Source organism: Botryllus schlosseri, chromosome 5 (assembly GCF_051294905.1).
Source record: "Botryllus schlosseri isolate E-star chromosome 5, Bs_hap1, whole genome shotgun sequence".
NCBI classification, from domain to species: Eukaryota; Metazoa; Chordata; class Ascidiacea; order Stolidobranchia; family Styelidae; genus Botryllus; species Botryllus schlosseri.
The window spans coordinates 7,970,051-7,994,682 of record NC_137240.1 but is presented as its reverse complement, the minus strand read 5'-3'; the positions used below and the strand labels follow the sequence as shown (position 1 = coordinate 7,994,682).

At 40.8% G+C, this 24,632-nt stretch overlaps 2 protein-coding genes across 2 annotated transcripts in view; one reads left to right on the top strand and one right to left on the bottom strand.

The window, feature by feature from the left end:
* The window catches only part of LOC145438903 (radial spoke head 10 homolog B-like), a 260,639-nt gene that overhangs the window by 193,425 nt on the left and 42,582 nt on the right, over positions 1 to 24,632 (top strand). The gene's annotated exons all lie outside the window — the stretch shown is intronic.
* Positions 287 to 22,501, bottom strand: LOC145438870 (uncharacterized). Its single transcript, XM_080316241.1, has 8 exons — positions 21,463 to 22,501; positions 20,827 to 20,970; positions 18,416 to 18,584; positions 13,348 to 13,450; positions 12,169 to 12,337; positions 10,845 to 11,049; positions 5,637 to 5,782; positions 287 to 2,149 (listed from the first exon to the last, which is right to left on the bottom strand). The coding sequence occupies exons 1-8, from the start codon at positions 22,005 to 22,007 to the stop codon at positions 2,047 to 2,049; spliced, it is 1,584 nt and encodes a 527-aa protein (XP_080172367.1). The 5' UTR covers positions 22,008 to 22,501; the 3' UTR covers positions 287 to 2,046.

Sequence of the window (24,632 nt, the reverse complement as noted above, 5' to 3'; positions counted from 1 at the left end):
GATTCATTGTCACTAGATTTCTTGCATTCAGTATTTCAGCCCCCTTCTGAAAACTATAAATACATATTATTCACAGAATTGAGTCTGACTATATTCGCAATTAGGAGATAACATGTCGTCCAACATGCGGCTTCGCTTGTGCACTCGCAGCGAGATCGTCGACAAAACATTTGCACAAAATGATAGCGGCATGTTCACTGAAACCGTCGATTTTGCTATGTCTAAACGTCGAATAATCCCGTCCTTGCCAAATGAGCCCAGTGGTATACAGATGCGACACCCAATGTATGTTAGCAACATATTTATTGATATAATTCAGTCATTATCTTGCAAAAACATTACGCGCTTCGCGCGACCAGGGCCTGATTGCGCATTGCACAGTTGCATGACATATTGTTATCAGTTTTGGAGCGTGTTAATATAAGTCTTGTTTGCAATGTTACCTAATTCGGTTCGCTCCTATCTGACGACTAAGAAATGGTTATCAACATTCCAGTTGCCCGCACAATGGTTCGAAAATCTCATGTGTCCCTTTGGCCGAAAAAGTTGCCCAACCCTGATATAGATAAAATTAGACATCGCTTGCAAATTACAACTCAGTTGCACAGGGGAAGAAAATCGCAATATGCGTTTTCGCGATGCAGTCAAAATTGATGCAATTTTTGGAATTGTACCATGATACTGTGACAGAACAAATGCATCGGCTGGTTTTGTAAAATTGTAAAAATGATGTAAATATGACCAAACGATGCTTCCCACTTGACAAAATTAAAAATATCTGTAGTGTATAGCTTAGCTGTTTGGGTCGAACAAATGATTAAGAAAGACTGCAAGTCCCAATCCTTGAATACTTGATTAAGTACATGTAGACTAGACATAGGCTATGGTCTTTGACTACTTAACTAAATTCCATTTATGACCAATGTCTATTGGTCGTAAGAGTGTGTGTGCTTGTAATCAGGATAGTGTGCAATGACAAAATTAGTAAGTTCAATTTCTTTATTAGTTGCTGACTCATACACAAGAGCTACACTTGGATTTTTTATTTGCAATGTTATTATACAGGATTGGTTATCTGCCGTATTTGAATGATTCATACATTTCAGGATATTAGAGAGTCCATGTTATAAAAACTTGAAAAAGGAAGGATATTTAGCAAATCTTTCTTTCATGTTAATTGCATAGTGGATAATTCGAGCTGTGCCTCAATGACACAATTTAGCATGCCACCTTTAATCATATGTTTGCATATGTTTAATGGTTGTATGATAGTCATTCAACCGACAATGTTGCATATAATTTTCGAAGTAAATTGGTAATAATGCTGGAGTTGGAGTCGAGAGTCGGAGTCGGTACGTTTAAAAACCCGGGAGTCGGAGTCGGCACGTTTAAAGACTCAGGAGTCGGAGCCGGTATGTTGAAAATGTGTGGAGTCGGAGTCGGAGCCGGAGTCGGTGGTACAATTTACCGACTCCACAGCCCTGATGGTAACCGTAACAAATAGCCTCTATACTGAGCTTACTGTTGGCCATATAGGAAGTATAACTTAAAAGTGCAGCTGAAATTCGATAATTGAGTGAGTTGCAGGCTACTAATAAATAACTCTCCACTTCGCAAGAGAGAGGGGGAGAGAGAGTGTGTGAGTGTGAGAGAGAGATAATCCTTCTTCGTCTACATTACATATCAACATCACACAGCCAACCGAATGTTTCATCACTCAATTGCATGGTATATTTCACTTGCATATAAAACACCTTGATCTCTCCCCGCAAACTAGAGACAATTTACCACCGTGTACATTGTACAATGAGGCAAACATAAAAAAAACATATGTAGCCATAATTTAACAAATGAACAGACAGTGGATTTGAAGTCATTCCATGTCGGGACAGCTTCTCCAAAGTGTATCTTGCTTCGCGTTTTATGGCCACAGCATTATTTATTTATGCGAAACCTTTTCGGTCCTACAAGTCCACCATCGGTTGTTTTCCACATGATATTGAAACCAGCGAACAATGCATCCCAATGGTTGATTACGGCTACGTCTTATTTAACACGGAATATGTAGTCCGGCGAAGTTTCGTGTTCCTGCTGTTTCAGTTGCATTCGACTCTTGAAAACATTTCCGGACCAAGTTGTTCCCAATGACCTACAATCGAATTCAGATCTATTGACAAAGTGGTGATTTAATCACTATTCGACTACATGTTGACAGAACTGGGTCGATCACACAAATGCCAATGACGATGTCTCGCAATATAAAAATATTATCGGAGAGATGTCAGGGACATAATCCCAATTGTGGTTTGCCACGCAGGGAATCTGCACGGCCATCGGGCGGTATAGAATTCTTTTTTGTCTGGTGGTTGGCTGAAAAAAGAGGACAAAATGGCATCCTCCGTGAACACTTTCAAAAAAGTCAAAAAGTGGACAAATCCTCTTAAAAGAGGACGTTTGGTAACCCTATAGTATATATAATGTAGTTAATGTGTAGTTACATATGTATTGTGGTATTTTTTTTTTTATCTCTGAGCTAGAATTTGAGATCGTTATTGGGTAGCAACCAGGGCTTTGGAGCAGCCGTAAATTTAAACTGCTCCAGCTCCGGCTCCGGAGCTTTCTTCTATCATACACTAGCTCCGGCTCCAGCTCCGGAGCCGCATTATTACCACTGCTCCGGCTCCAGCTCCGGCTCCGGCTCTGAAATTATCGAATGGGCCTGTCTATATCAGGGGTGGCCAAGCCGCGGGCCAAATATGGCCCGCGAGAGGGTTTTGCGTCGCCCGCGAGGTAATTTCCTATTATGTTATCGAAAATGAATTGCTCAGATTGTGAACTTGCAATGCCAATAAAAATTGCAATTCTGGCTGCGACACTTGGGATGTTCATGACTAAGATATCAGTTCCGACGCATTGGCAGATCCAGGGTCCAGTCACATTTTCAGTAAATCGTCGTACATTACAATAAACTAAAATAGTAGCGAAATTTTTCTTCACACTTCGCGTGTTTAATTGTCACACGATTTCTTGCTTGGTAGCCTACCCCCTACTGAAAATGAAAAAAATGCCTAATTTACCCGATTGAGTCTAACTGTATTCTCAATTACGGGAGAAAGTCTTTTCGCGTTTGCGCTCGCAGAAAGATCGTCGACGGTGAAATGTAGGCACAAAGTGATTGTCGCATATTATCGGAGACCTTCGATATCGATGTGGCCAGACGCCAACTAGCCGTGTCCTTGCAAACTGAGTCTAGCGGAGCCTAGCGGGCGGTATACAATAGACCCGCAATACTCAAGTAATAATATTTTTGACCTAGTTTATTCATAAACTTTGAAAATTTTACCCACTTGGCGCTGCCAGTGGACCGCGCACTCGTTCGTCAATTGCATGTGCCCCTTTAGCCGAATAGGTTAGCTATTCCTGGTCTATATAGATTACTAATCTACCCATAGGTAGGGCTGGGCACAATGATTCGAGTACTCGAATCCAGTGTTGGGATCAAGTCACTACCTTCGAGTCACGAGTCATCTCGAGTCATTGCACATTTTGACTCGAGTCAAGTCAAGTCAATCGATTTTCAAAGGTGACTCGAGTCAAGTCAAGTCACTCGTTTTTTGGAGGTGACTCGAGTCAAGTCGAGTCAAGTCAAGTCAAGTCACGAGTCAAGTCATAATTCAAGTCAAGTTGCCTTTCGAAATATGAGGCATGATTACGTCATTACATTTTGCTAGCTGTCTGAAATACAGATTGAGTGGTCATTGATTTTGGACCGATGAACGAATATAGAGTTGAATATACACCCAACAAGGTGCTGTATCGCTCGCATATACGTAACCTCAGTTGATAGTTACCAACCAAAATAGGGAGTCGAGAAACGAATTGACAAGATGCAATACACTACCCTTTACTCATATACATTTTGATATGATACAATTCGAGCATGCGCCAATGTTTGAGGAGTAGGTAGATATATAAACAATTTACGAATTCAAAATAAATAAAACAAAAGGTTTGGTTAAGGTAAGAACAGAGAACAGAAATAGATAATTTTATATTATATTACTTTACTACTAGTTTGCAACAACGTAAGCTGTAAGGTTCGATCACCTCGTTTGTGGTCAATTTATTTGTGAGAGAACAGTGGAGGATCAGTAAAACGCACGATCTCTCACGGGTTACACCAGCGTTCCGCGAAAAATCCGAACACAAGCAAGATACAGTGATTTTTATCGACACTGTTTAATTTATGACTTGAAATTGACTCGTGAATTTTGCTTCGAGTCACGAGTCAATCCACATTTCTGATACTCCGAGTCAAGTCAAGTCAAGTCATTTTAGCAAAGTGACTCGAGTCAAGTCAAGTCATGCGAAAAAGGTGACTCGAGTCTGACTCGAGTCAAGTCATGACTCGAGTCATCCCAACACTGCTCGAATCTGAATCGAGTATTAATTCTCATGATTCGAGTCGAGTAGTAAAAGACAAATTTTTCGAGTACTGAAAATATACGCTCCTCGCATCTGAACGTTAATTTACTAGCGAGAATAATAGTGTTGATACTATTTTCCACTGAGGAAGCCTTGAAACCTTGATTGGCCGTGTCGCACCATACCAGACATAGTATAAAGCTACGACATAAAAGCAGCCACGACATAAAAGGTACATATTTGAACTTCGACATAGCACATCCTGTTGTGACGTCATAATGAGTGATACTCGACTCGACTTGAAGCATATTACGTGATTCAGAATCGAATCACTCAGGTACTCAGGGAAGCGAGTGGCGCGGTTGGTTAAACACTGTAGTCACGACATCGATGGTTGATGGCTCGAGTCTCGGCTCTGCCATGCTTTTATGTGTCGGAGGTTTATCTGGGCTCCTCATCGCCGATCCCGCTGTAATACAGCGCATTGAAAAGCCCAGACAAAGAGAGAGCCGAACTCGTGAAAGGAGGCAGCAAATGAGCCGAAAAAGGACTGAAGTTCATGAAGACATGACATTATGCGTTTATGAAATTTACTGTGTGGGCGCAAATAACCACGAGTTGCAAGCGCCAATTATATGAGTTAATAAAAACAACAACAAACAACAACACTCAGGTACTCGATTTTGCCCTACCCATAGGTTAGTTATCTATAGTAATCTAGAGTCTGTCAGTCGTCAGTAACATCCGATGTAGCAACGAAGACATGTAGGTGCCGCCGTGCCGGCTTGTGACGTCATAATGAATACTTGTCAATTGTCGACAACATCATAGTTGCACTAGAACGCACTTTACTCTAGTCTATGCCAGTGCTGTGCACAGCATTAAAATTCGGGCCTGCTGTTCAATTATGATAAATCAGCAGATGTGGTTGTTGCATATATGATAACATCTTTTGAAATAGGTCGGAGCCGGATCTACTCCTCAAATAACGGGCTCCAGCTCCAGCTCCGGCTCCGGCTGAATTTTATGTAGAGCTCCGGCTCCGGCTCCAGCTCCGGTGAAAATGCACGGCTCCGGGGCTCCGACTCCGGGCTCCGGCTCCAAAGCCCTGGTAGCAACACTCAAATCCAGCCAGGTGTCAACTAGTTTGTAGAAACCATGCTGAAGCCAGTGTATATGACCGGATGAAAACATATTAATGCAATACTTACCCTAGGAATGAGACGGCCCTCGAACATATTTCCATCTCGACAGAGGATACAATGTCTTCAAAGTGGGGAGTTAGAAATTCACAGTTTTTATATCGATCTTTCATGAATTCTTCCAGGTGGAGGGAATGGTAAATTTTCAAGCTGTCCTAAAATTATAAAAATATACCGCTAAATTTGGCAATATATACATAATGTCATGGGTATCGATATGTGTTTGATCAGGGATATATAGTTCTATATATCCCTGTGTTTGATAGCTCCTTCATACCTGGTATAAGAGATGTTCATTGTTCAGTAGTTCACTCTCGTAATAGAAGATACTCGTCAGAGAGAAATATCTACTTGCACCTAGCTATTGATTGAGAGATCTATTTACTATATACTCAGGTCCAATTATTTGGAATTCACTGCCACAGCATTTCCCAGTGAACTGCCGTACAATAGATTTAAGAAAATGATGTACTTGATTAGGCCTACTTCTTGAACTCTTACCCCACCTAGCCGTGATACTGTTTCGAATTGTATATATGTAAGCTACTATTATTTACTTTTTTCATTTTTCAAGTTACAACCAGATCGTGCACATACAGGTAGCCTATACTTGGCCCATGCGGGTGGCATCGAACTGGTTGAACCCCTCTAAGTTCGTATCGAGCATCTCTATCCGATACCGAATACTGTGAATGTAGATGTGCTGTTCTTATCTTATCATCATTGATCCTCTCAGTTTGTTATGTATTTTAATAGGAGGAAAATGAAGCCTCTTTCTCTCTCTCCGTCTGTCATAAGATCGCTATCGTTATCAGTAGCTCAGGAAAATGGATGGGACTATGGTTGCGTTAAAAACAAGAATCAATTTGAAACAATCATGTTTAAATCACGGCCCACTTTACTTTACTTTCGCTCGCCATGACGTCATGAATTTTCAATTGTAACAATGAATTGAAATTGTTCTATGTCGCTTTATGAATTACAACTAAAACAGAGGGTCCATATGCCTCCTTTGACGAAAAGCGTCTTTGACCAATACTACATCATCATGTAGCATTTTACGGTCGGCCGTCATCATCATCAGCACATCCATTCCGTTCCAATGACATCTGACATAACTAAGTACTATAACTGTTGAACCGATGACGATTTTAGGGATTCTATCCATTCCATATCGTATATGTCGACTATATCCAGTGCAAGTCGCCCGAAGGCTCATGCTAATGTTTTTCTACAGTATTTATACAATTGACACAAATATACAACTTATGAAAACATCTTATAAGCAAAGTATCAAAGTGTTTTAAAACACCTGTTTTGAATGCAACCCTATAGATGCGACGTTCAGACATGAAACCTTAATTCCCGTCCTAGACAACAAGCATTACCGCGCGTATGCCGGTGAAATGGAATATATACCTAGTATGGTTTCGTCGACAGGGGCCAGAGCTGTATGTATATAGATTATATACCCTGAACGATTTTATAAAAATGGATCTCATTCTGTCAAGAGGTGTGCTTTCGAAACTAAACTTCACATTACGCAGCTTTGATACCGATATCATTATATACGGCCAACCGTGGTCTCGTTACGGCGGCCTGTGACGGTTTGAATTAAACAAATTCCATTATCTTACCTACGAATTCCGTTAATGGCGGCCGGTGACGGTTTCAATCAAACAAACCCCATTATCTTATCTATGAAATTCGTTTACAGCATAATGCTACAGGTAGGTCAACAAAAGTTTCCGTACTTGCTTGTCCAATTCGGCATGTAAAAGGCATATTATAATATTTTGAGATTATTATTTGAGCGTATCAGGAGCATTATGTTTCCATGGGCCGGAAACTCTGTGTTCGATACGTACCGCTTGTGACGTAATAATATAACGGCGACGTTACACTGCAGTTAAAATTTTGAATTAAATTATTCTAAATCTTTCGACTGTATAATGTGTGGTTGGAAATGATATAATGGACTGGGGTTGTATTTGCATTATCGTGGTATTATCTTGTATATTGACACATGGCCTATTAGTAGGCCACGTTTGACACGAACGTTCGAGTGAAGTGCCAGCCAAACATTTGTGACAGCGGTTTCCAAACTTCGTTGGCAAACATACCAGCATTCCATCGCCAATCCAAGTACTCTCTCTCGAGTACTAGGGTTACCATATTTTGGAAATTTAAAAAGAGGACACTTTTTCAGAATGTTCAGACTTGCAAAACCGGAGGAGAATTCTCAAAAAATGGTAAATTATACCCCAAAAAAAGTCATCTTTCTCGCGCGGTGACCGAAATACAGTTTTTCCCCTAACATTGTCGGGTGGTTGACTAAAAACAAAAAAGGTCAACTTGACGCTCAGCTCCCGAAATACCCGCCACAGCGTCACTTCGGTGCTGATTTACAGATCTCTGTCGGATTTTGCTATATATATGACCGAAATTCTCAAAAAATACGACAAAATCCCAAATAAGAGGACAAAAGGGCGTCCTCCGAGGACACTTTCAAAAAAGTCAAAAAAGAGGACAAAGAGGACGTACGGTAACCCTGTCGAGTACAGATTTTTATTCAAGTCATAATCAAAAATAAGCTGTCTTCGCATAGTCATGGAGACGAAGAAAGCAATAAAATCCTGATAGCTTTCGTATCCATTTGAACTATAGCTCATCCGTCTTTGTGGCAACAGCTATAAAGTATAGGGCGTTCCGTAAATCATTGATCTGTTCATCTGCAGCAAGATTGCTTGATTCACTGTCTCCAAGGGGACTAATTATGCCTATCTAAAGTTGCGAAAAACAAGTCCTGAGAAGTAGTATTGCATCGCGAGTTGAAATCCAGGCGATATGCTCACGTTTGTGGAGTAATTTTATGTTTATGAGTTATGATTCATTGGGGTCGTGAAACGAATCAAAGACTTTCTCCGACAAATGGCAGCCCAATTAGGACGTTACCAGTATCCAACTCCTTGTCATTGCCATGATCGGTTTCAATGTAATAGTCACATGTGCTTATTTATCAGCTATGAAACAGTTAGAGCGATTTCAAGTCATTTATGAACCTTTTTTCAAAATTACTAAACGATTCGCGGCACACCTGGGAATGTGTGGCCGCACAGACTAACGTGTCACGGCACACAGTCTGGGAAGTTGGATTCACTGCTTTATGACGAACACAAATGTCAAAAAGTGTCAGATGCCAAGGCCTTGTAGCCTACATGGGATGAATCGATATCCGCACGGAAAATATTTGTCTTGACTTCTTTATTTTATCCATATTAGTTTGCTGCTGCAGTATCATTTATTCACATTTCGGAGCTTTGTAAGTATCCATCCTAACTTGCCACGAAATCACAGTTCTGGGGTGAAACCTTGTTGCTGTTGGTTTAGGACAGCCTGGTAACATATTAGCACGTCCCGCGATGTTTCAAGATATAATATAGGTTACCTATTGCATTGATACACCAGGAGATATGGCGCTGCTCCCTAACTTACGTTTGCTACTTTAATATAGCTTCCAATACATCATCCATCGTAGCAGTATATTTATTAAACTCGAAGACTTTTTGGGTGCCTCTTTTCAAGAGTTATCGGCACACTGAAGGGATTTAAACTGATTTAAAAGCAAAACCAAAAAGGCACAGTATGACGCAGCAATCAAAATCACAGACCATGAAATTCGCATTGTATCAATGGCAACAATAGACGATTTCCAGCGCTCTGGCGCCAGTAGTGTATGACTGGCCAAGATTAGAACCAGCCACATTTTGCTCCCCTTACGAGGTTATTCGCCGACGTTTCTGAATACCGCGCCATTGAAATGTAAGGAAGCCGCGTATATATAAGGTGATTTAATATTAGTTTATGCTAATATCTTGTAAGAAGTTCAGCTTGGAACTGTAAAGAACGTAGTTCTTGTCTTCTTATTGTCGCGAACAGATGCATAGCTACCGGTGTAGCCTATGCATATTCAACAGTTTTTACGTTTGTGGACATTGAAACGTTTGCACTGAAATTCACTTGATCTGGAAATAATAGATTATTAGCAATGTCCCCTCTAAGCTTCGCACGTTCGCAGTGCTTACACGGTCTCTGCGCACAGAAAATTCAAGTTGCGCACAAAAAATCAGAAGTGAGGACCATTTTTTAGTCGTTACGCACTGTTGTAAGGCTCTGCGCAGTAAGTTGGTGAGTGTGCGCAAACTACGAAGTATACGGACACGGACATACGGTACTATAGTAGCAGCACAAATTTGTAAATAAACAATTACACGCACGGAACAACACGCACTAATGAGAAATTTGTAGGTTATAGAGGAAATCTTTCTGTCTGCATAAAATAGGTTTGCTCAACTGAATAATAGTAGACTCCAACACTTTTAAATGAAACACAGACTTACCACGCGCAATGACAGTGAACATATTGTCATCATAGTGCTGTGCACAGGCAAGGTTTTCGCTCAGATGCTGACCGATTGACGAAGCATATGCTTGGTAATCATCATAGCAGTCTGTTTTTCCAGCCAATTTGCACTGACGTGCGAGCTCCGTGCGATCATTTGCGCATGTTTTTGACCGAATCAATTTTGGGATATGCTGCTTAATACGCTCAAACAATCTTTGAGATGTACGTCCTACATACCTACTATCACAGTGGCACTTGTATTGGTAAACAACATTACTTGCATCAAAGGCAGGAAGTACATCTTTTCGAGAGTTGGGTAACAAGGGTTTCGTCGTGTACACTACATGCGTGTTAACGCTGTAATAGCAACGGTGAACAGCCGATTTAATAAGCTTTTCAAATCGGCTAGACACATTACCTAGCCAAGGTAGGTGTAAAAATGCCGGGCATTTTTCTGGGCCATATATTGGAGCTGTATCCGATTTTTTCAATACCCTAGAGATGGAGCATTTTAATATGTGGTCCGGATAGCCATTTTTGGAGAGAATCAAGTGGATATCATCCAATTCGCGTGACAGTTTTTCCGGTGAGCACAGGCGCATGGAGCGATTAACGAGAGATGAAATGAAATGCTACTTTGTTTTGATGCTTAACGGACTTACTACAAACTTCATTAAGTTTATAGGTAAGCTGGAGTTCATCTCGTTCTGCTGCAAGTACTCTCGCGTATGGAACCACTTTCAATTATCGTTTGTTAGATAACTACATTGTGTCGATACGACGGTTGCCACATTAATATAGTCACGGCTTACCGTAAACTCTGCCAAGTCCCGGGAGGTGTTGCGCACGAAAGACAGGTCGGTTCTCGGCGTGGCGATGTATACGCTGTTAACTTCGAGATTACGCTTGGCCAGTGCTTTCGCTTTCGAAGACAGTCGTTCCGCATACACTCGGCTGGTGTAATTTCTAGCCTTGTCACACCGCTTCTGATTGATTTCTTTATTTCCGCAGTGCCAACTGGACGTGAATATACGTACATCAGGTACTAACCGTAAAGTGGGTCAAAGTAGTCCGCGCCGCTTCTCAAGTAAAAGTAGAAGAAACGCCGTAAATTTCTACTCAATTACAGGTAGCAGCAATAATTTCTAAGATATGCTAAAATATCACCCGATAGTTATGTTATGACACTCATAAAATTGATGTGAACAAATCTAGAATTGCTTCCTACTTCAGGACGTTCATACGTAGAAAATCAGTTGTTTTGCTGGAAGTCGGAGAAGTCTAACATAACCACTTACAAGTATAGTTAAGACCAACTTGATTATTTAGTCTCCTTACACTTCCACCCACTATACTCAAGTTTATAAATTTGATTACAATCCGCCATTCCATGCGATGACCTATTACACAAGGGTGGGGAACCTATGGCTCGCGAGCCGTATATGGCCTTTTGTTGTTATGATATGGTTATATCTGATATATCTGCAATTTTGTATATAATTTGCATCGTATTTCAATATTGTACATATCATGGAATCATTATTCCTGTGCTTGCTCAAGCTCACACAAGTCTATGTGGGTTTGAGACAGTGGCGTATCCAGGCGTTCAAGGACCCGGAGGTCCCTTTTCAAAATCTTAAAATTTATGTCAATTGTTGCCTGCTGATAATTGTTCGGGTATATCAATCCAATATAATAGTTATTTTCTATAATACGGTAAGCTCCGTACCTTCAAGTAATTTTGGGGAGCTCATTGGACAAATCTAATCAATCGAGTCCGAAAACAAGTTTGTATTATTGCAAAAAAGGTGTATACACGACTGTATGTTATATTTCATTAATCATGGAAACGTACTGTTACAATGATGCATTGCAACCTGTCTGTACAGCCTGCGGTATATCTAATCATTGGTCTCTTGGGCTTCAGGGTGGTTCAAACAATAATGATAGGATCTATTGCGACGTGTTGAGCTCGTATGACGTCATACTACCCCCTGCCGAACATTTGGAGTGGGTGTAGGCGCATTTCTCCCCTAGACACGCCGCTGTTACTTGCAGTAGCTATCCGAGAACTTAAACAGCCTTTTACACCTAACACACACTGAAAAATAAATATGGTCCCAATGCTGCTTATACTTTGCCAAATAATCTCCTTCGTTGTAGCGCCAGTGAGATGACATAAACCGACCGCCGTATGTCATGAATCCGATGAAGTCCGCTGCGATTTGTCGGATGTAGGCCGGTCTTGGAATGTGCTTGAATATTGAAGCCATCAGTCGAACATCCGGCGGCACGTCCGCCTGTTCTAATACAGAAAAATTTGTTAGCTGGCCACTGTTGTATAGTGCCGGTCCGTGACAAGTTTATCGCCGGTCCGCCAAATATATTAGCATTCGATGTCTCAATTCCAATATGCAAGAAGTGGGTAGCTTATCCATTAATCAGAGAAGTAGAACCTGATTTCGAAGTTTGGAACGTATCTTCTGCTTGGTGCAGTAATAAACATATGTCATAAGTTCGTGGTGTACTTTGGGCGTGCGTACATTGCACGTACATGCATAGATTTAATGCAATGTAATTTAATTTTAATTTTGAATGTTTATGGTTCACCGGTCCGCAACATTGATTTTCAAGTTCGACCGGTCCGCGACGTCAAAAAGGTTGACAACCACTGGTCTACACTACCAAATATTGACTATATATAGTCACTCGACTATAGCCGCATAATCAGCCGTGAGATATTTTAGAGTTCACAATGCTTGGTGAAAGCGGCCACACTGTTGGTGGTAGATTCAATATCATTCATTCGCCCATCCAATTTCCTATTATCAATACAATTCATTCCAGACATGAAAACAAAAGCAATGGTTTTACGTCTTTAAATTGAACTCTGAGGATTCATCGATCACATTATGTGTGGCTTGGCTGCAACAGCAATATTCACGATATTCATTTCATGGCTTCAACAGGCACCTTTTAGCGATTGTGCATAATGCATTTTATGAGTGCAACTCAGAATGGATACTAGGAGAAATGTGTCGTAAATTTTACAAGAACCAAAAGTAGGTACGGTCAGCCGCCAGGCCTATAGGGAATAACGCGTGTATAGCATGTTTGACTGTATAACGACAATAAACAGAGTTTTGAGAATTTCAACAATAGCACACTGTTTACCTGGTAAAGTTGTTAAATCTCTTACGCAAACTGACAATTATCGACATGGCATATACTTTGCCGCTTTTTCACCAAAAACGTTTCTACACCCGAATCCATAGCGTTACTGATAGTGAGAGGCAGATAGAAGCTAATCTGTACTTTGAAACGCATTGCTGCTCAGTCGAGAGTACAGCACGTGTTGCGACCCCTTGTCCTCCGTCATCACGTCAAAGAATGGAAATGGATACACCACGCATTTTGCCTGGGAATCAAACAGAATTATTAACGTAACGACTACGAACAGTATAGAAGAATGCAGTATTATAGTCTTCACTTCCGTCCTGTTCTGGATTTTCGCTTTCCTTGAATAATATTTTAGGGTTACCATATTTTGAGATCCGAAAAGGATCTGAAGGTTTCAGCATCGGAAAAGAAAACTGGTGATTTTGAGAACTTTTCGACCGATAGTGATGCGTTGACTAAAAAATGGCATCACTTCGGCTCGACTCCCGAATCACTCACTTTTTATATATATGTGATGACTTAAAAAGGTCATCACTTTGACTCGACTTTTTACGAAACTATGACGTTCGCTGAGTCGGGTTCGAGTTTGTGATCGCATTTAATACCTTTTTTAGAAAAAAGGGACAAAATACCAAAAAAGAGGACATTTAAGCGTCATCCGAGGACACTTTCAATTTATAGTAAAAAGAGGACAAATCCTGTTAAAATATTTGATGAGAAAATAGGAGATGCTTCAGAGGGGTTTCATCTCTATGGCGGGTATAGCGTCCTTTTCGCTCATGTATGGTGACAATACACCCCGGAATACATATATATATCACTTAGGTCAACAAGAGAAACTAGCAGAGCCGCAGCAGCTAGGTTCCCAAGCTGCTACTTATTTGCGTTCGTAGAGCAGTAAACATTTACGACGAACGATCCTCAATACGAACCCGATGTATCTATAATGTTCAACAGGAGAATCACGAACACAGGCAAGCACTAAACGATCAAGTGCACCTGTTTGATGCTGGTGTGATCAGACTAGTTGACCTTCAAGGTCGTATCGATCATTCCTATCTGTAAGCGAATACATGTGCATGCATATTTCTGTATCACCTTCATTACCGTTTGTTTTTATGTATTTTGGTTGGATGGAAAGACTCTTTCTCTCTCTCTCTCTCTCTCTCTCGCTTATCCAGAGAACAGATAGACGTGGTATCAATATGATATCAAGTCACACTAGGACATAATGATTGGCACTAATTGCTTTCCAATGCAAATCAAAGTCAGAGTATACCGACGTAAATGCACGAACATAACACAAAACACATATCTAAGCTGGCATCTACCAAGCTGGCTGCGGTAAATTTATTTCGCAAACATCCACAGTCGAATTAAATTAAACTTTGCCCGAAAATATCGGAACTCTGCCGTTTGGAGTTGGTGTTTAAAAAGCCAGTCGTCTCGTAAATCAACGTGTTCTTCCGCAGAAAGGTTGTTTGATTCATGTGCTTCCAAATGGATGAACTATGGGGTTACTATATGTACTCCTTTAGAAGGATTTGTCCTCATTTTTAAGGAAATCGAAATTGTCGGGAATTCATTCTTCTTTATAGCTTTGACAGCCAGGCCACTGCTGGACAGGCGCAAGTAAAAGCGCCATAAATGACGCGAAATCAGTAACGTGGATGTTCTAGCGGTTCTTTCGCGAGTCGCACTGGAAAGTAGGCCTACTCATTTTTAGTCAACACCACAGCAATATTATTAGAAAACGGTCCATTCGGAACTCCAGTTGGAAAAACGTTGCCTTTTTGTTTTTAGTCAACACTTGAGGATTTCCCGTAACGATTTTAGAATCTACATTTTTCTACTCCGGCTATCTAACTTTTGTGAGCTGTAAAAAGTGTCCTCCTTCCCGGATCATAAAAATATGGTAGGTCTAACCCCAATTTATTAACTTTCCATCTAAAGTTCCCATCAGAAATTTCTGGGAAGTGATGTTGTTGTGCGAGCGGAAATACAGGCTGTATGCTGATAGCGTAGCAGCTCAATCACAATGTGAAATCGCCCTACTCTATCGACAATGCCAGAACTGGATTCATCGTCCTGTGTTCTCATTTACCAGGTATTGAAGCTGTTATTAGGGTGCTTCTGAGGGACAGAGCACATGCTTGTTACAACGATATATATCCTGGTAAATATGAATAACATATGGAGTAAAGTCAGAAGAATATCTCAAAACAGAAAATGAAACATTTGTTGGGTACCAACACCACAAAGACATCGCCTTGCGCTATAAGTAATGCGTCTACATGCCTCATTTTATGTATTTGCACAACTATTTTCCATAATTCCAAAAAGATTTGCGGCACACCTGAGAATTTAACTGATAAACTGACTGAAAGCAAGGCATTATGGGGATTTGGTCAAATCGGAACACTCCCCTACTGACTCCACTATAATGTAATTAATGGCAATTCTGGAGGTTTATCTATAGGCTCCTCCCCGACATTTCTATCGCTTGCGCATAAGCGGTGTCTTACAAAAAGCATTGAACCAAGTAGGCGTTACCACAAGTGGGCAGATCAGAAATCACAATACGAGATGGTGTGTATGAACATCGAACATCACTGTCAAAACACCGTAATTACTAAAACAGGGGTGGGCAAACTTTTTAGCTCGCGGGCCGCATTCAACATTTGAATCCATTCGCGGGCCGCACTATATAAAATACTTGGCCAAAATTCAATATTTGTATTTGATGATGCAGTGACCGACAACATGGAAGTAATATGCATGTATTTGTATATTTAAAACAAACCAAACATTGACGAGAATTTATATTGGTCGACCCCATTGCAAAAATTACGGATGAAAGTCAATTGTCACGATTCTTATAACTGGAAGTAAATTTGAGTATGTGAACAGCGATCTGTTCATCTATTTGTTGATTGTACTATTGGTTCAACTCCAGGACACATAATGGTGACAACATTATACCATTATGCTACCTTTAAATACGCTTCTAAAATATTTAAGTATTATAAATATGAATACTTCTACAACAAACGAATCCATCTAGAACACTCACGAATCGTTTTTTAAAAGTAATATACTTACACAAGTTGCCAATCCCGCTTGGCGCTCATGCATTACTGGAATATCATGGAGGGGTAGTGCAAGACTTAGAAAGCCGTACAAGGCTATATCTGCACCTTCCATGTCCCTTGTACACAGGGCTTTGGAGCAGACGAAAATTTTAACTGCTCCGGCTCCGGAGCTTTCTTCTATCATACATTAGCTCCGGCTCCAGCTCCGGAGCCACATTATTACCACTGCTCCGGCTCCGGGTCTGAAAATTATCGAATGGGTCTGTCTATATCAGGGGTGGCCAACCCGCGGGTCAAATGTGGCCCTCGAGAGGGTTTTGAGTGGCCCGCGAGGTAATTTTCTGATATATTATCGAAAATGAATTGCCCAGATTATGAACTTGCAAGGCCAACCAAAAATTACAAGTGGGTCTGCGACACTTGGGATGTTGATGACTAAAATATCAGTTCCGACGCATTGGCAGATCCAGGGTCCAGTCACATTTTTAGTAAATCGTCGTACATTTCAATAAACTAAAATAGTGGTGAAATTTTTCTTCTCGCTTCGCATGTTTAATTGCCACATGATTTCTTGCTTAGTATCATACCCCCTCCTGAAAATGTAAAAAACACCTAATTTACCCGATTGAGTCTAACTGTATATTCGCAATTACGGAAGAAAGTCTTTTCGCGTTTGCGCTCGCCAAAAGATCGTCTACGATGAAATGATTGTCGCATATTACCGGAAACCTTCGATATCGATCTGTCTGCAAACTGAGCCCAGCAGGCGGTATACACTAGACCCGTAATATATTCAAGTAATAATATTATTGACCTAGTTCATTTATAAACTTTTAAAATTTTACCCGCTTGGCGTGGCTAATGGACCGCACACTCGTTCGTCAATTGCATGTGCCCCTTTATCCGAAAAGGTCGGCCATCCCTGGTCTATATAGATTACTAATCTACCCATAGGTTAGTTATCTATAGTAATCTAGAGGCTGTCAGCCGTCAGTAACATCGGATGCAGCAACGATGACATAGGTGACGCCGTGCCGGATTGTGACGTCATAATAATACTTGTTAATTGTCGATAACATCATAATTGCACTAGAACGCACTTTACTCTATGCCATTGCTGTGCACAGCGTTAAAATTCGGGCCTGCTGTTAAATTCTGTGAAATCAGCAGATCTGGTTGTTGCATATATAATAGCATCTTATTAAATACGTCGGAGCCGGAGCTACTCCTCAAATAACGGGCTCCAGTTCCGGCTCCGGCTCCGACTGAATTTTATGTAGAGCTCCGGATCCAGCTCCGCTGAAAATGCACGGCACCGGGGCTCCGGCTCCTTGCTACGGCTCCGGTTCCAAAGCCCTGCTTGTACATCATGCACTCATGGTATGCACATACAATGCATCCACAGATCGTGTGTACTGTGTATGTATCAGACTTGGACAACTAGAAAATATGCGGCTTTTCCGAATTAGATTGGAATTAAAATTTTATCTACACAGTTTTTCCAAATTAGATTCGAATTAGAATTAGAGCATAAGAACATTTCACAAAATGAATTAGAATTAGAATTGGAGCATAGAAACATATGATAAATTAGACTAAAATTAGATTACTGGCATTTCAATCTAATTTAGTGAAATTAGACAACTATAATTATCCAGTTGTTCAAATCTGGTGTGTATATCGTGAGTCGGTGTATATGCCGCAAAAAAACATCAACGAAAAAAATAAACTACGTTGTTTCCTTTCCTAAAATCACACTCGTGGTCCAAATTAAGTCATTTACGTTACACTTTCTGCAATGTTCAGTAATTAAACCCTTTCGAAATGCATGGGCCGTGAGGTCGCTATCCCGCTATCAATAAAATCAAAAATACTGTGGTAAGAATAAAACTTATCATGGTCATGTTAAAATATATCAAAATAAAATAATATCAAGTACCCACTGTAAGTTGATTTTTAGTACGCCTTTTATCAATATTTTTACGTTTCTCGAGGCTTTCGCGGGCCGCACAAAACGATGTAGCGGGTTGCATGCGGCCCGCAGGCCGTAGTTTGCCCACCCCAGTACTAAAACATCAATGACATGTATCGATTCTATTGCAAGAAAATACCTCATGAGTGAAGAGGCTTGTTATGTCCCGCTCTGTGAAGGTTAACCTTAGTCTTGACGGCGAAGTTCCGTTTTTCGGGATCAATAGCACTTCGCCCGATTCGCGATCTCGATTCAGCTTCATACCGGTATCGCGTTCGATAACAGCAAAATCTTTCGGCTTCATGAATCTTAAATAAAGACGCTCGAATGCAAATGCTGCTCAGACCAGCATAGAGTAGACTAGATTTGATGGATATGGTAAGTTCTGTCAGCACCAGTAACAATAATCGCAGAAGTGCCTGCGAGATCGGCAGAAATGAACGGCGAAATCCGTCCCTTAAATTTCTATTCAAGTTCCGTGTGAGAAACAGTGGATGAAGCGCCGACACTGCGGTGATTTCATGATCTGGACTGGACTGAGTACATTTCAATGTGGGACCGATTTGAATTGCGACAAGATGCCTTTCGTGCAAAGTCACGGGTCTGGTGTTATGGTATAATTCAAGGGTTCTGAAACACTTTTCGGCGCAACGCAAAAACACTTCTCTGAAATCTCGCGACACGAACAGCTGTTCGTGAAAAGTACAATTTAATCAATTTAATCAATATGATAACGCTACTCTACCACCGTTTTATTTTATAAAAAGTAGGGGAAGCATGTCATCCAATCACAAATCGACCTTCTTTCGCAAATCGTTGACAGCTTCAGCGATTGCTTAGATTCTTTACTTAAAACGCTAAATATGACAAAACTAAAAATGTTTTACACGCCAGTTGGTAATATTTCGACAATGACAAGAATGTATAGTCGACCACATCGACGAATACCGGCCACATAAGAAGATATAGATTGAGTTCTACTGGTGATTGACGTTCATAATTTTTTTTCTGTGAAGAGAACATATATATTCATACAATTTTACTAATATTCAAATAACGGCTACTAGTCTAGTATATATATGTCGCTATAAGTCCAATATTACCCCGCAATCTAGTACATGTATAATATCGTCATAAAGCTCACGTTGTAACAATCCTACTTCATGTGCGCTGTGCAGTTTGTTTCAATGAATAGCACTAGCCAATTAATGTCTATAAATGCTAAAATAACCTACACAGAAGCTATAGAACTGTTAAGACTGAGGAAAATTACTATATTATATTATATTATGAAGCAGAGTTGAAAAAAAGTGGTTTGAACCTGATTGAACTGAAAACTGAACAGTGAACATGATGACTTGGACTCGAGTCAAAATACCATGACTCGGACTCAACCCTCTACTAGCTGACTTGGACTCGGACTTAACTCGGTGTTTAAGTGACAGTGACTCGACTTGAATCGAGTCAAAACCATAAAAAGCAGATTGACTTGTGACTCGGAACCTTGTGACTTGGATACAGAACTGCCGAGCGGCCCCATAAGTACTCTAAAGTTTGAAATGCGGCCCTGACACCATGGATAACGTTAATATATCCCTATGGCCCGGTGACATATGGTCAGGTATACAAATATAATATTCTCTAAAAACATCACGACAAAAGATCTCATTTATAGAACCAGATTTCACTCTTTGAAAATCATTCTTATGCGGAAATTCAGCCGTTACATTTGTGAACGATGTCGTGTATACGAAACCGTGAATCATTTCATTGTGTGTCCGTAACGCCGACTTGATCGCAGACTTATGGGATACGAGTTTAATAGGCTCTATGTATCGGAATTTGTTATCTTAAGTACTAGGTTCGTCTGAATTCCATTTTCCGAATATGTTTACGTTGTAGTCTGTATCGCACATGACCATAACAGGTGATAAGTGCCACTTTAAACTTTTAATAGAAATAACCATAACCGTGCTCTGATTCTCAAAGTGCACATGTATTGCAGTGCCAAAGTAAACTCGCTTCATCGGCGTTAATGGCGGTTAAAATACTGCTATTTCCACAAATCTATCGTAATGTTTCTTGCTTTATTGTTCCCTGAGCATCGATATTAATGTAAAAACCGATTTACAGGGTCCCTGGATGTAGTCTGAACTGAAATCCCCATACGCATACCCTTTATTGGAGTGATTCCCAAACTGCGTGACGCGGTACATTACTCTGCCGCCACAGATTCTGAGGTTTGTCAGGAATCTTTTTGTAATTTTGGAAGATAACTCAATAATTTCTTTAAATGAGGCATGCAGGCTAGCATATGCGACTTAAGAGCGCTCAAACTGCTTCATAGTTGATAAGTAAGATAAGTGGATGTGAGCATCACAGTGCATTGTGTGACCAACGATTGCCGATGAGTTGGGTAATTGTCATGTCATACTTGGGCTTCTATGTGTCGAAAAAAATTCATACATTCGTTTCACGCTTCTAATGAATCAACTCGATTAACCTGCAATTATTTATAGTCAGAACCCCGTATATATTAAATCGAAATACCTGATGTTAAGAATACCATCAATCTGAAAATTACACGCCCGTTGAAACTGGTCGACAGCGACGCACGATACGTATTTACACAAGGCCACCAGGTCTACGCGGTGGAGAGGACTTATTTTATTTCTTGAACCTCTCTTGAATTGCCTGTAAATAAGATATCATTGTTCGGAACCAGAGAAGAGCAACCCAACTGAGCATGTCTTTGGATTCTGAATTCGATTGTCTCGACAGGATTTTGGATAGGATGTAGCTACGCCACTAAGTGGGCGTCATGATAGTATGAGTGAGTGTGAGTATGAATGAGTTGGTGAGTTCAAATATACACCTTTTCGCGACCGCAAGTAAAAGATTGCCATTTATACTCGCAATCATCTGCCTAATATTATCATTAGATCCTGTAGCTTAATCATATATATGTGGTTTCCGTGAAGATTGGTATCCTTGTGTTAATAAAAGTTCGGCTGAGAAGAAAGCACGGAAAGTATATTTCTTGTCGACAACGAAATAGACGTTACTATACTTAAACGAAACTCGGATTCAACTACTCAAATCATTGTGTCCAAAACTACTTATGAACAGGGCAAATTAATGCTACCGGCCTACGCGATAAACATATACGATACAGACATAGCGTACTTATCTGTGTTATGCTTCAGAAAACTTGGGATGACAAGCGTTCTATTCAGCTTGATCGCCACGAAAACACTCTCCATAAATCCCACAAGCTGATTGTTCGGTCCCCATATCAGATCAGGTATTAGATAAGAGGTGCGGTTAAGTGTTATCTCCGGGTCAGGATATAGAAGCGGTGGCACGTAGCTCTGTTCAGGCTCTTTTTGCGTCTGCGCTTCCACCTTGTCAGCCTCATAAACGGTAACATTCAAATTGAGAATGTTCCATTGCAGCTCGCAACTATGGATCGCCGTGTTGTTTGAAAGCCTGGTGGGCAACTGGGTTGGAGCACTGGGCAGCTTCTGTTCTTGCACTATCCTTTGTAGCTTGGTTTCGACGGTCTTGCTGTATGACGCTGTACTATTATAAACGCTGTTTCTTTCTCTCGAGACTCCGTACTTGATTTTGTGTATTCCAATTAGGTATTCCCTGTCGCTCCACAGCGTTGTCAACGATAAAACACTAATGCCAGCGCCGAGTACTTTCACGAGGTTGCGTATAAACATCATCAATTTTCATAGTCTATCCATAGATAATGATGCTTAGTGCATGTATCTATAAGAAACAGTTAATAATAATGACAAACAATATTACACGGGGGGAAGGTTTCTCATATCGCTCCGGCCAACGCCAGCTCCCTGCACGCGATGAAAACCACACCGTCCGGGGCGGCAATCGATCGATATGCGATGCCTGAAGATGCTGCCAATGCTGGGGAAATCCGCTGATGTATCGCGGGTCATTATAGCGCTACCATCCGGCAAGAGAAGCTCAGTTCTTACGAAAGGCTAAGTCAGGGGTCGCCAACTCAAAACGGGTCGCGGATCACTTTTCAAATTTAGTAGAGGCCGCGGGCCGCATGACTTCAATATCGAGATAAAAATAGGCAACGTAGTTCAGCAGCCACGTTTTTATAACTCTACGTCAGTACGGCGCTGTGCTCTCCAACATGGGCGACGGACATAGTTACCGCAAAAGAAATAACATTTTATTGACGAAATGCAAATACAACAAAAAATATCACGATCATCACTTTCAACCTATTTTGAACTATGATCTGCGCACGATGGTGACAACACTGTTGAGCAACTAAACCAGGGGTCAACCTTTTTGCTATTCACGCCCGCATTTCGATAACTTAGGTAGCCTAGCACACGGCCGCATTCCAGTGCATAGTCGTTATGAACTGACTGCTGGTGGCCAAATACCCACGTTAAACTGTCCATGCCCATTGTCGGTGAACTCCGTACCGATCTATTTACTCATATCGCCTTACTATGGGCACCGAAATCGTGAGTAGTCACTAGCCATGTCATGAATAGGCACAGGGATGCATGTTATAGTCGCGAGAAGCGTGAAATTCTTTTCATATTCATCAGTGAATTTCGTCAGTAATATAAGTATAGTTTCACATATTACTATCAAATATCTATCCTTTTAAGCCCATTGTGATCAGATTCACCGGTAGAGTTGATGCAGCGGATGTCTTCGAAAATTTTAGGAAAGTTATGCTGTCCTGCATCAATTGTTATTGATCCCCTCGGTTGCATGCTGATATTTCTTGACCTCCAATCAGAGTTGTCGATATATAGTGGAAATATATTGGATACACCCAAACGTAAGCGTATTAGGAACAAATTTCCTTCGTGATGAGGAGGACACCATCACAGATTGGATCGGTAATTAGAGAGTCAATTCGTAAATGCGATTTGCTGATACACAGTCGCCAACATATCCTAATCGAATTAAGTGTCGACGGCAGCATAATTTTCCTTCTACTGCCGCAGTTCGGCCAACCCTGGACTGAAAAATCAATATTGTGGTTTGCTAGACACCGTACTTCCTGGAAAAACTATCTTGGTCTTCACGGGAGCCCGAAGTCGTTTTCAAGGCGTATCGGTCTTGGCAGTGATGGGCCATTGCGCGTCAAGGCAATATGCCCATTCATATCAGCAAATTCTTACTCCACGGAATGATATTTACCATCGCCGAAGCCGTATCAGTTAGTGACGAATAGTGGTATTGGCCAAAGAAGAATAGCTTATATTGAACAACAACAACAACAACAACAATATGTTGAAACTGAAATCAATTTCAGAATTTCAAAATGCTTTAGCAAACGTTCTTCTGAAATTTCAAATCAGGTCATGGGCCGCGTGGGCCGCGTGTTGGTGACCCCATGGGCTAAGACTAGGTGATGACTTGGGTCTTTCCCAATCCTGATTTCATCCATTTCATTCATCCTATTCTAACTAATTTGAGTCAGATCGTGTAGCTTGTGCGTTTAAATTTTGAACGGTAATAATTGTAATTACTTTGCTAGTCGAAGTTGATTATATATTATCATTGTTATGCTCCATAATGAGCTGTTTTAGATCTACACGTATTCAACTGTTTACATGGATTGTTCATCCAATGAAATTATTTGTAACGTATAACCGCCCCATCGCGCCACGAAATCTCCTCATAATTAAATGGGTTCACCATGTGTCCGCTTCTTTCAGGGAAAGTGCATGGTCTTCTGAGGATGCGCAGAAATGCACAAATGTCTTCTTTCTTCGCATCTCAAGTTAATTGCTTATACTTTGAACAAGATTTTGAACGCGACGTTTGGGTGCTAAAAATAGGGTAAGTCTAAATTTATCCCCTCGCAAATTTCTCAATATACAAACTTCTATTGCTCGATAGGTGTGGGCGCACGTTCCGTAATAACGTATTGCACACCTTTTGATCTACTCTTACTCCTGTATCTCGCCAGCTATCAGACAGTCGTCGAGCATGTCCAGTGTCCATATTCAATTGCAGATACAAGCAATTACAACTGAATGAATACTAATTGTCGCTAAAGATTACAGGACTACAACTTGACATATCGATCTCGCCTTCCATCACAATTCACAAGCCAGCACCTCATATTGTCGATTGTCCTTTTAGATTAGCTTCTTTTACGTTTCGTTCAATGTGCATGACTCCTCTTTACAACACCTAGCCAGACCCAGGTGCGTGACTGACTTCAAGGACTACTCGTTTTGATACCTTCCTGTCTTTTCATTGTATAACAATATATTGTGGTGTATTGATCAGATAAATTTGTTAATAAACGGAACTGCTGCAAAGCAAAACGTGCACATAAA

Excerpts from the sequence above, each read along its gene's own strand:
- LOC145438870 (XM_080316241.1), bottom strand. The coding sequence starts at position 22,007 with ATGATGTTTATACGCAACCTCGTGAAAGTACTCGGCGCTGGCATTAGT. Across the intron at positions 13,451-18,415 it reads CAAGCCTCTTCACTCATGAG|GCAAAATGCGTGGTGTATCC; the intron begins GTATTTTCTTGC and ends TTTGATTCCCAG. Across the intron at positions 5,783-10,844 it reads GGGACTTGGCAGAGTTTACG|GACAGCTTGAAAATTTACCA; the intron begins GTAAGCCGTGAC and ends TTATAATTTTAG.